Source organism: Salvelinus namaycush, chromosome 5, assembly GCF_016432855.1.
Source record: "Salvelinus namaycush isolate Seneca chromosome 5, SaNama_1.0, whole genome shotgun sequence".
NCBI classification, from domain to species: Eukaryota; Metazoa; Chordata; class Actinopteri; order Salmoniformes; family Salmonidae; genus Salvelinus; species Salvelinus namaycush.
The window spans coordinates 28,763,061-28,780,568 of record NC_052311.1 but is presented as its reverse complement, the minus strand read 5'-3'; the positions used below and the strand labels follow the sequence as shown (position 1 = coordinate 28,780,568).

General features: G+C 42.7%; 1 protein-coding gene across 4 annotated transcripts in view; it reads right to left on the bottom strand.

Annotated features, from left to right (window-relative positions):
• Positions 1–1,387: 1,387 nt before the first annotated feature.
• LOC120048158 (nuclear factor NF-kappa-B p105 subunit-like) overlaps positions 1,388–17,508 on the bottom strand; it is a 32,603-nt gene continuing 16,482 nt past the window's right edge. For 3 of the 4 annotated variants that reach the window (XM_038993904.1, XM_038993903.1, XM_038993905.1), the window contains 19 exons: positions 15,008–15,156; positions 12,525–12,688; positions 12,096–12,254; positions 9,638–9,742; positions 8,080–8,171; positions 7,854–7,992; positions 7,529–7,672; positions 7,216–7,314; positions 7,019–7,138; positions 6,692–6,833; positions 6,357–6,471; positions 6,051–6,252; positions 5,806–5,975; positions 4,421–4,523; positions 4,148–4,281; positions 3,842–3,911; positions 3,541–3,707; positions 3,092–3,230; positions 1,388–2,960 (listed from right to left, as the gene is read on the bottom strand). In XM_038993904.1, the coding sequence (XP_038849832.1) occupies positions 2,881–2,960; positions 3,092–3,230; positions 3,541–3,707; positions 3,842–3,911; positions 4,148–4,281; positions 4,421–4,523; positions 5,806–5,975; positions 6,051–6,252; positions 6,357–6,471; positions 6,692–6,833; positions 7,019–7,138; positions 7,216–7,314; positions 7,529–7,672; positions 7,854–7,992; positions 8,080–8,171; positions 9,638–9,742; positions 12,096–12,254; positions 12,525–12,688; positions 15,008–15,156 (2,493 nt within the window). In that variant the 3' untranslated portion in view covers positions 1,388–2,880. The remainder of the gene's footprint in view (positions 2,961–3,091; positions 3,231–3,540; positions 3,708–3,841; positions 3,912–4,147; positions 4,282–4,420; positions 4,524–5,805; positions 5,976–6,050; positions 6,253–6,356; positions 6,472–6,691; positions 6,834–7,018; positions 7,139–7,215; positions 7,315–7,528; positions 7,673–7,853; positions 7,993–8,079; positions 8,172–9,637; positions 9,743–12,095; positions 12,255–12,524; positions 12,689–15,007; positions 15,157–17,508) is intronic. The other variant, XM_038993906.1, reaches the window with a different exon arrangement.

Here is a 17,508-nt window from a genome sequence, read left to right as displayed (position 1 = left end):
AGGCAAAATTGTGAGTGAGCCCACACATGAATGGTCTCAGGATGCTTTACTGTTGGCATGACACAGGACTGATGGTAGAGCTCACCTTGTCTTCTCCGGACAAGCTTTTTTCCGGATGCCCCAAACAATCGGAAAGGGGATTCATCAGAGAAAATGACTTTACCGCAGTCCAATCCCTGTACTTTTTGCAGAATATCAGTCTGTCCCTGATGTTTTTCCTGGAGAGAAGTGGCTTCTTTGCTGCCCTTCTTAACACCAGGCCATCCTCCAAAAGTCTTTGCCTCACTGTGCGTGCAGATGCACTCACACCTGCCTGCTGCCATTCCTAAGCAAGCTCTGTACTGGTGGTGCCCCGATCCCGCAGCTGAATCAACTTTAGGAGACGGTCCTGGCGCTTGCTGGACTTTCTTGGGCGCCCTGAAGCCTTCTTCACAACAATTGATCCGCTCTCCTTGAAGTTCTTGATGATCCGATACATGGTTGATTTAGGCGCAATCTTAATGGCAGCTATATCCTTGCCTGTGAAGCCCATTTTGTGCCAAACAATGATGACGGCACGTGTTTCCTTGCATGTAACCATGGTTGACAGAGGAACAATGATTCCAAGCACCACCCTCCTTTTAAAGCTTCCAGTCTGTTATTCAAACTCAATCAGCATGACAGAGGGATCTCCAGCCTTGTCCTCGTCAACACTCACACCTGTGTTAACGAGAGAATCACTGACATGTCAGCTGGTCATTTTGTGGCAGGGCTGAAATGCAGTGGAAATGTTTTTTGGGGATACAGTTCATTTGCATGACAGAGGGACTTTGCAATTAATCTGATCACTTCATAACATTCTGGAGTATATGCAAATTGCCATCATACAAACTGAGGCAGCAGACTGTGAAAATTAATATTTGTGTCATTCTCAAAACTTTTTTGCCATGACTGTATACAGGTTTCTTTTTCTTTCTCTATAAAGATCCTCAATGTCTTACATTTGTTTTCTTGGATAGCTTCAAGTGCTATTATGATGCAATATTAGTACTTGTTTCATTTACAACTTGTCTAAAAAGTCCTATCAACTGATTTGAGCCAGGCTGTAGATTAACTGCATTGTTTGAATGGAATGTTGGCAGTGAATATACAAAATGTATGGTATCATTCCTCAAACTGTGGCTAGCTATCAGAACATAGTGGAGATAAGATATGCATTTTAAGAGTTTATCAAAGCACTGGCAAACAATGGCTGACCTTTAGACTGTCATAAGATTAATATCCATTCTAGTATTCTAATTCTATGGTCAGATACTTGCCATCTTCTCCCAACTTGTTGTGCAAGTGTGTGAATATGTACTGGACTTTGTCCACCACTAAGAAGCTGCTAGAATATGGGGAAAAGACATGCACACAATTACCAATTTTATTAAAAAAGTATTACAATAAAACCCATTAAAAAGCAAACCTTTGACTATACAAAAGTTTCACAGGGTACAGGTATAAATATTGAAGCTCCACAAAGTGAAGCGGTGCTTGGCTATTAAATCTTTGGTTTGGGATTGATATTCATCTCAAAATGCCAGTGTTGTCAGGAAAATGTTGGAACAGCTTCAAACTTGATTGAAACAAATCTCTTTCAATGCCCATCTGATGTCGATAACATAAAAAAGAGGGTTTAGGAATATCAAATGACTCACTGAATACTTAATTGTTCTTCCCCATTTTGCAATTAAGAAAATAAAGCACCACTCATTCTCCAACATGTCTTCACCGTGGTCTTGAAGCAGAACTTGATAACCTGGCTATGAACGTTTGATAAAACAATTCAACTTACTCCATCAAGTGCATTGATAACAGAAAAATGTTACTAGAAACAAATGGCTTCCAAAAGTGAGTTTAGACCCTACTTCATACAGACATCAATGGATAAAATGAAGGGATACACTAACTGATGATAACTGGTACGATGAAAAGCTTGTCTACACAGGAATGAACTCAAGGCTATTCAAAAGTGGTTTCTGTACTGTAGTCAAGGCTGAGGATTGTGCTTTAACAGGCTTCATGATTATTGCAATAAACCATTATCATACGTACAATTCACTGGTAGCACCACTTCCATAGGAAATTTAATTTGACTTTGTTGTACATGATACAAAAACATTGCAGGAGCATGTATTAGTGGTTGCTTGGTTTCAATACAAACCACTGAACAGTAAACCATTCTATCCATGTGATATTTCCACAGCTACGGAGTCACTTTATGAGTGGGGGATACATAACGGGCTATCCTTTTGGCAACTACTGCTGTATAAAGGGGCAATTTTCATTTAATATAATTTATCAGACACTTTTTTCCAAAGTGGCTTACAGTTAGCTCATTCTGTATGGGGTCTACGCCTTGTAAACCAGGGGGTGTTGGAACGTATTTTTCTCGGGCTTTGCCAAGGTCCAGAGTGCCACACTCAAAATTGGTTATTTGAATCGGCTGCATTTTTTACCTCCATGCTCCAAATGAACTGTAGTGTGGGGAGAACATTTCTGATCATATCATTTTGAATCTAATAAATTACAAGTTATTTAAAAAGTATTTTCCACATTTATACCAAGCCTCTTGAGTTTTTCCCTGAATAAAACACATTCATGATGTTAATTCAAACAAGATTCAAATAGATTACATTCAGGTTTCCTGAAATGTCATTATGCAAACATAACATGCATACTATGTTTACGTATTCAAAACATTAAAAGTAAGGATATTTAGCATGATGTGTGAGGAGAAGAGCTTGCTAGAGTGTCCCTTTCAGAGAGAAATTGTCTGTAGCCTGCTTATAGGAAGTAGAAGCCTCATGAAATCCTGACAAGGTCAGGGCCCTGATGTGTGATAAACCAATCTGGCAGTCACGCTGTGGAGAGCTCCACCCCACTGTCACACACGCCGCTGTCCTCCTGTCCGTCCAGCTTCAGATCCGGGACACGTCCTGAGAGACAAGTGGGGGAGGGGGTTAAGGGCAGGTGACTTATATCCCAGATGATTCTATTTAAATCTTATAAGGTATGCTAGTATATATTTTGTACATTGAGCTACTGGCTGAGTCCTTTTTGAGCTTACCTAAGAGCTCTGTGGTGCTTTGGGGAGCTAGAGGAGCCTGCTCTGTTTCACACAGTGCCCCCTGCAGTACTGTCAACGCGGTGGAGTTATCCACCATCCTGAGTCCCTCCAAAAGGTCCATGACCATTCCCCCGGACACCTACAGACAGGGGCATAGAAGTGTTACTTATCGACCAACTATTGAGTCCAAATTAAACGGAAGTGTTGAAAAAAAGTCCCCAAGTTTCAATGAGAACATATGAATTCATTTTCTGTGCTGACTTGAATTCAAGGTGGGAGAAATCCGAGCAAAATAGAAGAAACTATCAATGTGAAATTTCTAATCTTACAATGCCTATGTTTCCCCCTCATGTCTTTGTCTGAATGTTGATGAATGTGTCCTGGATTAAGTTCCAGAGAAACATCAGCTTTCTTAGGTTGGGATAGTGTGTGTGCGTGTGTGTGTGTACCTCGTAGCTGTCCAGCAGTGTGCTGGCGGGGGAGGGGCTGAGTCTGAAGGCACTGTTGAGGATGCCCAGCCCCAGCGTGTTTGCCAGGCTCTCCCAGCTCCCCCCCTGGCACTCAAGGGCCTGGCATAATGCCCGCTTTGTGTCTGAGCCCAGGCTCCGCATGTCGCCTACAGAAACATGACACCGTTAGCTGTACTCCACAGTGGACAAGAACCAAGATGAGACAGCAGTATAACCCTATGGCTTAAGACGTAGAGATCACAATGAAAGGGGTTGTTTAAACTGAAGTGCAGGAGCCAACCTTGAGGGGGGATGAAGACTGGGATGGTGGTCTCTGGCTTGTACTCTTTGCCATTCAGAATTTCCAATACCTAGAAGTACAAGAGAGAGAATATTTAACGAACGTTCTTTCAACTCGTGAATTCACGCCAGTAGTTTCGTCGTCATAAAATGACATGCATGTTATCTTTAGAGTAAACATGGAAAGGTGTGAGAAAGGACTGTAGCAATATTAGTCAGTTGAGTGAGATATGTGCGAGACGATAGCAGAACATGGAGGAAAATGACTTCCAGAAAACACATCAAAGTGTGTGCATGTGGAACCCACCTCAGCAGTGGCAGCCATGTTAAGAGGAGTCATCCCTGGGATGTAGCCTTCATCCTGTTCCTCTTCCTCATCCACACAGCAGTCATCCTCTCTGAAGAACAGGGGCTCAAAGTTTTCTTTGTGAGGATTGGCACCTAGACATGAAAAGATTGATCAAGTCATGTCTGCCTTTGAGCTAGGACTATATTACCAAAGAGCAGTTACAGAGACAAGAAAGACATCGAACTAAGCCATTTTCACAAAAGGGGACAGTTTGAAGAAACTCAGTCATACCTGCAGCCATGAGGAGAGCGGTCAGTTTGACAGAGCCCCGGCCTGCTGCTATGTGGAGAGGGCTGGAGCCGTTGTAGGTGCAACAGTCCACATCAGCATTCCCCTGCGGAGGGAAAGAACACTGTCAACACACATCTTACACCCAGTGGCGACCCGTCATTCTGACATTAGAAGTGCCCATCCGTGAAAGCTCACGGTCATTGGCCACAGATAAAATAACGGCAAATCATGTTATATGTACAGAGGCTTTGATTGGACTGATCATGTCAACATCATACTTTCAAGAGCTTAGCTAGTAGTCATCATCATGAATCAAGTCGACAATCTACTGGCAAATCCTTTTCAATCCTTGTCATGTGACGATAAATAATGAAGAGAAATTCTAGATAAAACGTATCGGTGCTCATCGGCCATTGCACAAACATTTCACAACAAGTTGGAAATCGCAAATTCAACAATGAGTGGTTTGGAAGGTGAGTCCAAATATGTATTGTATGCTGATGCATAAATTATGTAATATGCCAGGGAGATATGTATACGGTGGCTAAGAATGTAATCATCTCCCTCCATGTGGCTCACGCTAATAATTTGGTCCCTTTTCCCCTCTTAATTAGCCTATAGCCTGTTTTAGAGAAATGTAATCATCGAATATTGTAAGAGCTTTCATTGCTTATATGCCCATGTTATTTATCCAACGGTTCTGACTTGGTGTACAGGGAGAATACTGTAAGAACGGCTCATGTCCTGAATTCTGTCGCTGTACATTTCTAAAGTGCTGAACAAATAGTTATATCGACTACTTGCTCATTAATGTCTTCATCGAAATTACGGTTTGCCTCTTATCCGCTCGTCGTTCCCTTATGCCATAGTTTGTACATCTCAATTGTCAGTAGAAACTACATTTGTTTAAACATATCAGCTATGTTTTTTTAAAAGCCAGTAAATGAGGCTGAATGAACTGTTTCGCTGCCAGACAAGGCTCCGCTGATAGCCAGGTGTATCAGTGGTAAGATGTTGGGACAGCTTTATGTAGGCCCTAACAGTTTGTGGGCACCGTTTGACACCGTTATAGCGCAATTAATGTATTGTTTAGTGTAGTGGCTTTGCTGGCATGCATAATTATTATTTTTACATTTAGTTTGCCCCACCAAAATGTACATGCTAAAATAGCCACTGCTTACACCCATGACCCATCCACCGTCACAAGGAAAGGGCTACTTGAGTTGTGCTAGTTTGTTACGTTCTAGTTTCACCTTACTAAATACACTCTAGGTCTCCCTTCCAGGTATTGAACAGGCCCAATTCTGCTTAGCCTCAAGATGCCAGCCAGTAGAAAGATGCAGGGTGGTAGGTATGGAGGTAGGCAAGGCTTCTACGGTACGTACCTCCAGTAGCAGGCAGCCTGCCAGGGAGACGTTGTCCAGCTCAGTGGCCAGGTGGAGTGCCGTGCGGCCGCAGCTCCTCTCCTGGACCTCCACATTGCCCCCGCTCACCAGGAGGTCCCTGAGGGAACATAGGCTGTTGGCCAGCACAGCCAGGTGGAGGGAGCAAAATCCTGGAGGATAAAAGCACTGTCATGCTCTAGTTGACTCTTCACTTTCTACTATGCATGTGTCTGTGTGTGTTGTACCTGCTGTGTTGGGGAGGTCCACTAGTTCCACCACCTCTCTGTGTCTTAGTAGAAATCCCACCATCCCTCCCTCCTTCTGCTGAGTGGCCAGGTGTAGAGCCGTGTTTCCGTGGCGATCAGACAGAGTGACATCAGCCCCAGCCAATACGAGGGCCTCGGCTGCCTCCTTCTGCTGGGTTATCACCGCTAGGTGCAAAGGAGTCTGGGATAGAGGGATACAAATATAGGATATTACTGCCTGTTCTGTCACAGATGGACTAAGATCACCACAGAAACACAAGGCTTGTTAGTGTATGTGTTTGTTACCTGGTAGAGGTCATTCCTCATGTTGAGGACCTCCTCTCCAGGCAGGGCAGAGAGCACCTGGGCTAGACTCCTGACAGCGTCTGTCTGGCTGTGGATCACCCCCAGATGGAGACCACTGGAGAAACAGAGGACAAGTCCAGATTGGCATGTGCTACTGGAGAAACTATGCCATATCAGGGTTATATATCCCATTGGCATCAATGTAAAGCTGAATGCTGATGGACACAAAATGGAAGCAAATCAATGCAGTTAAAGAAGTTAGACAAATGCAGTGAAAGTTCGGAATTATGTTTATGTTAGGATTAGGTCTGAAGTGATAGGTTGAGGGGACGTACGTGTCGCCGTTCTCGTCCTGAGCCGTCATGAGGTGGCGCTGTGGAGCCATCAGGTAGCGGACGTCTCCAGTGACGGCGTAATGGAAGAGGGCTTCAGCCTGCCTCTCAGCCACATCCACCAGCCTGGCCTCCAGCACGCATTCTGGACACAAAGACACTGTCATTAACTACCCTGGCTTCCAGCACAAACACACAGTCCTACACCGACAAGTACAGTAGTCTGTTTCCTTGTCCAGTGGCTCACTCTGGCTAATCATTATACTAATTTCCCTGTTGGGCACACTGCCAGTCCTGTCCCTAGCTCCACACCAGCCCCTCTCTCCTCACTTGTCTCCCCAGCAGAGGCATCCTCCTCCGACTGGGCTCGGTCCGCCACCACTGCCCCCGAGGACGGGTCATCGCCCATGTCGCTGTCATCACCGCTGTCCTCCGCTCTGCCCTGTGTAGCTGTGTCGAGGGAACATGGTTGAGCTTCATTGCTATCCTGAACTTAAATGGAATTGCGGACAGACAAACACGCTCACCATGTTTAATGCCCGCCCCGCCACCACTCATGCCAGGGGAAAAGCCAGCGCTATAGCCGGTGCCGTAGTTATTGTAGGTGGAATAGGCCTGGAAGTAACCTAAAAGATAAAACAAAGATGTTCTTTTTAAGTGGTTACACATTTCCTTTTAGCCTAAATAGACAGTAAAGCTTTTGAACTTGTACCCTCTCATCGTGTGAAGGACTTTGAGAAATTGCCCATTTGAAGTTTACATGGCTTGTCTCGTTCACCTTAGAATCACATTCCTTCTGTGTAAAAATGAACGACTCATCAGAATTTTTGGGGGGTGTACCTCCTCCACCTGAGCCGGGTCCTCCCCCCGTAGCGGAGCCTCCTCCCCCTGGTCCCCGGTACATGCCCCCTGATCCACCTTGGCCGCTGTAGTCCTGGAAATTAGGCAGGGTCTTCTGTCTCTTCCTCTGCACCTCTTCCTTATCTGAGGATGAAGACCAGGGGTAAGATGAGCAGATTGACATGACAGTTGACAGAATAGTGGGTTATGTCCAATTTGAACCCTGTGCCATAAGAATGGCACAAACTATAGTGGGTTGGGATAGAGACCAGCATGCACAGGGATTCTCCAGGACCAGGTCTGGGGGTGTTTCAGACCGGCTCACCTATGATCTGTGGGTGGTAGGTGAAGGGCTTGGGCTCGCTCGTCTCGTTGTCCGATTTACGCTTCAGCTGCACAAACACTGAGGTGGGCTTCTGGAGGTTCAGGTCTCTGTATTTGGGGGTCTTGAAAACAATGGCAAACTGTGGAAGGGAGTGGAGATTTTACCAGTGGTTAGGTTATAGTACTGTTACAGGGGAGGAAATATAAAAACAGACTTTATTGTGCACCTGTCGATGCACATCAGTGGGGGAGAAGTCCCCAAAGGCCTCCCATGTCAGCCCGGTCTCGTCATCCTCATAGAAGCGTACCTGGATGTCATCTGTAATTACAGGGGAAAAGGTACACTGTCACAACCCCACTTTCAAACTAGGAGTAAAAGAACAAATTGGTGACGTGAAAGATATTGGAGGATAATAGAAGATGACTAGGAAAAAATATACTTATTTTCAAAACCAACATGTTTGCGCATATAGCCTTCAAGGGTTGATGAGAATCTTTCACGTGTCATCGGTCATGGAACCACAAGGAAATGTCAATGTCTTTCCAAGGTAACCAGGAAGTGGTGCCACCCACAACTGACAGCCCCACAACTACAGACAGAAGTATTTGAATATCCTATTGGAATGTTTTAGCTGCACCGTACATGTCCTTGACAAGAAAACTCAAGTCCTGGTAGAGCTGCTGGATGTGCAGACCTTTGCTCCAACCCAACACTAATATTTCAAAGAATCGACTAAAATCGTGATCTTCAGTATGTTTTGTCTGAAGGAAGTGTCTTAGAGCTGGGCTGAAATAAAAGCCTGAAGGGCTAGAGTAGTATATCACTGATTGACTCTGCAAAGCATGATACAGCGAGTGGACACTTACTGACAGTTGTGGCTGCTTCGCATGATGCATTGTTGTCTCTACCTACTTGCCCTTTGTGCTGTTGTCTGTGCCCAACAATGTTTGTACCATGTTTTGTGCTGCTATCATGTGCTGCTGCCATGTTGTGTTGCTACCATGATGTTTTCATGTGTTGCTGCTATGCTATGTTGTCGTCTTAGGTCTCTCTTTATGTAGTGTTGTGGTGCCTCTTGTCATGATGTGTGTTTTGTCCTATATTTTTAATCCCAGTCCCCGTCCCCACAGGAGGCCTTTTGCCTTTTGGTAGGCTGTCGTTGTAAATAATAATTTGTTCTTAACTGACTTGCCATGTTAAATAAAGGTTAAATAAAAATAATAAATAAAAAGGTAGAACTAGACTCGAGATGAGGCCCTTTGTTTGGAGGTCAAACAGCAGAGCACAAAAAAAATACGAACTTCTGTCCCAAGAGAGGATCTTGCATTCCAGGTTTGTTGACGTTTTGCCAACAGGCCAATACGGCTAAAACAAAAAAAGGTAGAGAGAGGACAATACACCGCTATAAACCTCTTCCTGGAAAAGCAGGCCGAAGGACTTCCTTCATGAACAGTATGATGATGTCACACAGAACTAAGAGCCGGAGAGATAATGCTTCAGACTACATGTTGACTACGTGTTGCTTCAGACTACGTGTTGACTACGTGTTGCTTCAGACTACGTGTTGCTTCAGACTATGTGTTGACTACATGTTGCTTCAGACTGCATGTGGCTTCACACTGCGTGTTGACTACGTGTTGCTTACGTGTTGCTTCAGCCTACGTGTTGACTACGTGTTGCTTCAGCCTACGTGTTGCTTCAGACTACGTTATCTTCATGATAACGGTGATAAATCACACTCGGGATCATAGATGACAAATCCATTCCCCTGTCACATACTGTACCTTTCTGGACCTTGTCACAGAGCAGGTAGACCTCTTCTCCTCCTGTCACACAGCCAGCTGTGCGGTCCATCCGCACAATCTTCAGGTTGGATGCATTAGGAGCTTCTGCAAACAGAATAAGGGAACTCAGATCTTCTGTTTAGTGCAGGCAGAATACCGTTACTTCTCATTTATTGACAGCTAATAGGTACAGTTCCTTCAGAAAGTATTCAAACACCTTAACTTATTCAACATTTTGTTGTATGACAGGCTGAATTCAAAATGGTTAAAAAATTTAAAAATCTCACCCATCTACACACAATACCCCATAACGACAAAGTGAAAACATGTTTTTAAGAAATGTTTGTTTTCACACCCGAGTCAATACTTTGTAGAAGCACCTTTGGCAGCGATTACAGCTGTGAGTCTCTAACAGCTTTCCACACCTGGATTGTGCAACATTTGCCCATTACTATTTTCAAAATTCTCAAAATTGGTTGTTGATCATTGCTAGAAAACCATTTTCAGGTCTTGCCATAGATTTTCAAGCAGATTTAAGTCAAAACTGTAACTCGGACACTCAGGAACATGTCTTCTTGGTAAGCAACTCCAGTGTACATTTGGCCTTGTGTTTAAGGTTATTGTCCTGCTGAAGGGTGAATTAATCTGTCAGTGTATGGTGGAAAGCAGACTGAACCAGGATTTTGCCTGTGCTTAGCGCCATTACGTTTATTTTTTATCCTGAAAAACTTCCCAGTCCTTAACAATTAAAAGCATACCCATAGCCTAATGCAGCCACCACTATCCTTGAAAATATGGAGAGTGGTACTCAGTGATGTGTTGTATTGGATTTGCCCCAAACATAACACTTTGTATTCAGAACAAAAAGTTAATTGCTTTGCCACATTTTTGCAGTATTACTTTAGAGCCTTGTTGCAAACAGAATGAATATTTTTAATCTGTACAGGCTTCCTTTTAACTTGTCAATTAGGTTAGTATTGTGGAGTAACTACAATGTTGTTGCTCCAGACTCCATTTTCTCCTATCACAGCCAACTCTAACTGTTTTAAAGTCACCATTGGCCTCATGATGTAATCCCTGAGCAGTTTTCTTCCTCTCCAGCAGCTGAGTTAGGAAGGACGCCTATATCTTTGTAGTGATTGGGTGTATTGATATACCATCCAAAGTGTAGTTAATAACTTCACCATGCTCAAAGGGATATTCAATGTCAGCTTTAAAAAAAAAAAAGTACCCATCTACCAATTCTTTGCAAGCCATTGGAAAACCTCCCTGGTCTTTTTGGTTGAATCTGTGTTTGAAATTCACTGCTCGACTAAGGGACCTTAAATATAAATTGTATGTGTGGGGTGCAGAGAGGAGGCAGTCATTCAAAAATCATGTTAAACACTATTATTGCACACAGAGTGGATCCATGCAAATGTTTACTCCTGAACTTATTTAGGTTTGCCATATCAAAGGGGTATAATACTTATTGACTCAAGACATTTCAGCTTTTCATTTTTAATTAATTTGTAAACGTTTCTAAAAACATTTTTCTCTTTGACATTATGGGGTATTGTGTGTATGCCAGTAACAAAAATCAAAATGTAACTCATTTTAAATTCAGGCTGTAACATAAACAAAATGTGGAAAAAGTTAAGGGGTGTGAATACTTTGAAGGCACTGTAACGAAAACACTTTTGTCTTTACTGTGCATAATCCATATTGGATTCCTTGTAAATCCTTGAAATTGCCCATTGTTATCAAACTGGAACCACTATTTTATTTGTTTCTCTTCAAAAATATTTTCTAATTTCAAAAAACCACAGAGACACCAAATGCAGAAAAAATAACTTGACACAAACTGTGTGGATGCTTTCACACAGTAAAGGGCAGGCATCAAAATGAAAGTGAAGGCCTAGTTTCAGCCTGCGAGAGGAAGCCGAGTAAGAAACGTGACGTATAGGAAGAACAGAGCTAGGAAAATGAAACCAGTGCACACTGATGTGGTTTTACTTCAATACATCTTAAACTCAGTGACTAATTACATGAATTCAGTATTGAGAGGCACAAGAATGGTTCTATTAATTTGTTCAAAACAGTAGTTCCTTCCTGAGCTTCATTAAGCTGAGGCACTGCTGGGTACTATGTAGCCTAATATGGTGTGTGTCTATGGTGAGGTGGGGGACCTTTGTCATAGATGGATTTAGTGAAGGGTAATGGAACATCCTTCACTGATAATGTAAAGAAGAAACAAAATGGTGGAGCACAGACCGTTCTTCTTGGGTCATGGCTAAAGACGGTTTCAGCTAGCTAGCTAGAACCGTTGTTTTGTTGGGGTCACAGCGCACTGGGAAACACAGCACTAATGGCCTAATCATTTTTTTCATAAATCATGCATTGATGTCAACGGGCACATTTTCACAAGAACTGAAGTTGATTTGGTGCTTAAGTGACTAGGTGGCTGTTAGTGACTTACTGCTGTCGAAAATGGGGTCTGATATGACGGGGTCCAGTCTACGGGAGAAGCCCCCGTCACTATCTGGGAGGAAGGCTGTGAACATGAGGCGCACCACGCTTAGGTCCATCTCTTTAGCCTGCTTGGTTGCTGCACTGCAGATCATGCTTCTCTGGTGATCTGAAGGCAGACACACACACACACACACACACACACACACACACACACACACACACACACACACACACACACACACACACACACACACACACACACACACACACACACACACACACACACACACACACACACACACACACACACACACACACGAAGGTTGAGTGTGAAGTTGGCGATGCGTATATATTCATATATATGCAAAACAACAAATATTCTTAGTGCTCTGCAGAAATACATTCATTCAATCAAATTGTCTTAAAGGTGACTGACCAGTGAGCTCCCGGGGGATGCGAACCTCTCCCTGGATGGTGTCTATCTCGGGGTGGATGACAATGCCACAGTTGTAACCCATCCTGTAGGCCTCAGTCATGCGGTCCTCCAGTGTCTTACTCACATTCTTCTTGGTCACGTGGAGGATGCCTAGGTTGGGGAAACTGTCACAAGGAATGTCTGATTTACATGTGGTACTTTTTTAAGAATTACTGCAAGATATAACACCATAAGGTCAATTCAAGTTAGATGGGGAAACCCTACGTGAGAAATCACATCATTACATATGATCTCAAAGGAAGGATCCATAATGGTCCTAAAGGATGTCCAGACATTTCTGCAATGTTGTCAATAAGCAAACAGTTAAAAGGTGTTAAACATACTCATTTACCGGTAAGCTAACTGGTTCTTTCGGTGGTGTGTGTTAGGGCTGTGAAGATCATGGAATTTTGGTTAACGGTTTGCAAAATTAAGGCAGGCAAATCTTCTGTCCTCTAGTGGGTCAATCTATCACGTGCAGTGGTCATGCCTCTGGGTTATGCACATAGACTTGACGTTTGCTAGCCTATTTGATCTCAATTTCGTTTTTTATAACATTTATAATTCACTTTTGCTTATACAGTGCATTCAGAAATATTCAGACCTCTTGACTTTTTCCACATTTTGTTACGTTAGTCTTATTCTCAAATTGATTGTTCCCTCATCAATCTACACACAATACCCCCTAATGACAAAACCAAAACAGGGTTTTTAGAAATGTTTGTAAAAAAAATGTTAACGAAAAAACAAATATTACATTTACAACTATTCAGACCCATTACTCAGTACTTTGTTGAAGTACCTTTGGCAGGAATTACAGCCTCGAGTCTTCTTGGGTATGATTCTACAAGCTTGGCACACCTGTATTTGGGGAGTTTATACCATTCTTCTCTGCAGATCCACTCATGCTCTGTCAGGTTGGATGGGGAGCGTCGCTGAACAACTATTTTCCGGTCTCTCCAGAGATGTTCGATCGGGTTCAAGTCCGGGCTTTGGCTGGGCCACTCAAGGACATTCAGAGACTTGTCCCAAAGCTAATCCTGCGTTGTCTTGGCTGTGTGCTTAGGATTGTTGTCCTGTTGGAAGGTGAACCTTCGCCCCAGTCTGAGGTCCTGAGCGCTCTGGAGCAGGTTTTCATCAAGGATCTTTCTGTACCTTGCTCCCTTCATCTTTCCCTCGATCCTAACTAGTCTCCCAGTCCCTGCCTCTGAAAAACATTCCCACAGCATGATGCTGTCACCACCATGCTTCACCGTAGGGATGGTGCCAGGTTTCCTCCAGATATGTTTGTCATTCAGGCCAAACAGTTCAATCTTGGTTTCATCAGACCAGAGGATCTTGTTTCTCATGGTCTAAGAGTCCTTTAGGTGCCTTTTGGCAAACTCTAAGTGGGCTGTCATGTAACTTTTTCCTGAGGAATGGCTTCTGTCTGGCCATTCTACCATAAAGGCCTGATAGGTGGAGTGCTGCAGAGATGGTTGTCCTTCTGGAAGGTTCTCCCATCTCTGCAGAGGAACTCTTGAGCTCTGTCAGAGTGACCATTGGGTTCTTGGTCACCTCCCTGACCAAGGCCCTTCTCCCCTGATTGCTCAGTTTGGCCGGGCGGCCAGCTCGAGGGAGAGCCTTGGTGATTCCAACCTTCTTCCATTTAAGAATGACGGAGGCCACTGTGTTCTTGGGGACCTTCAATGCTGCAGACATTTTTTGATACCCTTCCCCAGATCTGTGCCTCGACACAATCCTGTCTCGGAGCTCTATGGACAATTCCTTTGACCTCGTTGCTTGGTTTTTGCTCTGACATGCACTGTCAACTGTGGGACCTTATATAGACAAAAATTTCAAATAACCTGTTTTACCTTTGTCATGATGGGTTATTGTGTGTAAATTGATGATGAAATGTATTTTAAATTTGATCAATTTTAGAATAAGGCTGTAACGTAACGAAATGTGGAAAAGGTCAAGGGGTCTGAATACTTTGCTGAATGCACTGAAAATGTCCACACTCACCAATAATGACATTGGCTAGCTAAATTCAGCAGACAGAGTGGTCAGATTTCGGCATATTTTTACATCTTTACAAACCGGAGAATTATGTGCGCTGCAACTGGCTACAGCAGCATCTAAGGGAGTGTGCATTTTGAAGAACAGTGTGTGCCAAGACAGCGTGTGTCGGGAGGAGGTGGAGACAGTTTGATATCTAGATGGATTAAGGTAGCAACACAATTGTTCATAATCATTCATTTACCCTACTGCTATTGTGTCAAATATATCTACTATTGAAAATAAAGTTAATTAAAACTTTTTTTTAAATGATCTATTAAACTGTTATTTTATTTATGGTCTTCATCCATAAACTGTTGGTTACATGTTTATACAATTACCTTGCCAGCCCTAGTGTGTGTTCATGCGCGACGCTAACTAGAGAGAGCGGTGGAGACACACACCTGATGCTGGAGTCTTTGGGCTGTTGGTCTGTGATGCAGATGCCTTTGTCACACTGCTTGCCCACCAAACTGTGGGCATGGAGGTGGGCATCTTTAGAGTTGGTCACCAGCTGTACCACCACACGTGCCAACCCCTGGTAGTTACAGATCTGCAAAGACAACAGCAATGTCCTTTTTAGAGGGAGACACTTTTTAGACAAGATATTAGAACGATAGCCTCGTGTGCCAGACTGCTTACATAGTATGGTGGTGTTTTGTGTAAAGAAAAAAAATATTGTAAAATCTAAAATGTGCTCTCTGGTTTATTGGCTCTTAGCCTGTGTAGCTAGTTCAGTCATACCTTGACTGAGTGACAGGCTCAGTTAGGAGCTGGAGTGTTACTGTCACTTTGTGCTTTGTTTCTCATGTGGTTATTCAGACACTTTCTCTCGGGGGGAAATGAGTCACTTTTGCAACAACAACAACACACACATCATTCGAAACAGTTAAAAATCCACGTCCAAATGGTAAACCATTTCTGAGTGATGAATTAACCAAATGAGGTTAGTCACACACTTTCTCTAGGGGGGGAAGTGTGTCACTCATACGTCAAAAAACACATACATACAAGTCACACATAAACACACAGCATTCAAAACAGTGGAATATGCCAGTCCAAATGGTAAACAATTTCTGAGTGATGCATCAACCAAATGAATACATGAAAGAAATGCTGAATGAAAACAGTTTTACACATGGCTGAGATTTTGACAAAGGGCTACATGCTGACCACACCGCCTGTGTTGTGTGGGAGAGCGTTGCAAAAATAAATGTACACATAAATCTTATTCAATAATTTCATCCAAACGTTACCAGGTGATAAAATAGAACATGGTTCTATTCTAGACACTTGACGCGCTGTCAAGTCCCACCTCTCCCCACACACATACACGTGGGTGATTGACAGATGAACAAGGCCCACACTTCAGTAGGTTGCAGTAATGCACCTGAAAGTTGAAAGTTGCCAACTGCCATAAAAAATCCACAGAAGACTGAACTAGGAGAGATTACTAAAAACTAACTAGGTTTCCCCTATGGATTAATTGTCAGAGTAGAGAACACACGATTTTGTGTGACTCAAAAATGGGTCAAAATTCTACAAAGATCCAGCAAAAAAAAAAAAGGACCTTGTACATTTCAGGTAAAATAACAACCAAATGTCTATATCTCAGGACAAATTAGCTAGCAACAGCAAGCTAGCTAGCTAAATGTTTCATGTGTGTTTCAACCTTTTCCCAAACAAATATAGTTGATTCAGAGTTTGTTTTGAGAACATTCCTGGTCATCCCTACTGTCTCTGATCTGACGGACTCACTAAACACAAATGCTTCGTTTGTAAATTACGTCTGAGTGTTGGAGTGTGCCCCTGGCTATCCGTCATTAAAAAAAGAAAAAAAAGAATTTGAAATGGTTTATACTTTCACTTTTGATACTCAAGTATATTTACAACCAAATACTTTTAGACTTTTACTCAAGTAATATTTTACTGGGTGACTTTCAATTTTACTTGAGTCATTTTCTATTACGGTATCTTTACTTTTACTCAAGTATGACAATTGAGTACTTTTTCCACCACTGCTAAAACAGTTAGGGTAAGGCAATTAAAAAGGTAACTATGCCTACCACTCCAGTGGCCATTTGATTTGACACTCCATCACAAGTGTGCTACAGAAACACAGCTAGCCAAACAAAACCATCTGGCTGGTGCACATCTGAATTAAAAGGGTAATTACACAAAAACAAATCAACATTTCTAATATTTTACCCAGACCTAAAAGAATTGTCCCTTATGTTGTTTAAGAATTGTTGTGCAGTTAAGAACTCCAATGTTGTTGTTTTTCTATATAAAAAGTGTGATTTTGATAGTGAAAACTGGGGGAAAATCACAGTCCTCCTCTAAAATAAATGTAATAAATTATTTTTCAAAATTGGTGCGACCAAAACATGTGCTGGTGTCACAAACTAAAAAAGTCAGTAGCACCAGTGCCACCAGTGGAAAACGTTAATGTAGAACCCTGGGTTAGGGTAGGTTTCACAATCTCAGTCCTTCATGTAACCAGAGCTATTTTCAAACAATGGTAAAATGTCAAGTTCTTCCACAACTTCAGCTAAAGATCCCATCCTTCCAAAACCCCTCACGGGAAACCCCTCAGCGTATCAGTCACCCATTCTTCACAGAAAAGAGAATGCACACTTCTCTTCAGTGAACAGATATGAATGGCATGCAGATGAATGACTTTCTATGACACATACACCAACGTCTCACAAAGTTATGTTCGAACTAACAGGAAGCCAACATAGATCCAACAATAGTGTAAACAACATGCTTGATCTGTCAAAGGCTGATACCATTCATTTAATCCCGCCACAATGATGCATCACATACAGTACCAGTCAAAAGTTTGGACACACCTACTCATTAAATTGTTCTTCTTTATTTTTACTATTTTCTACATTGTAGA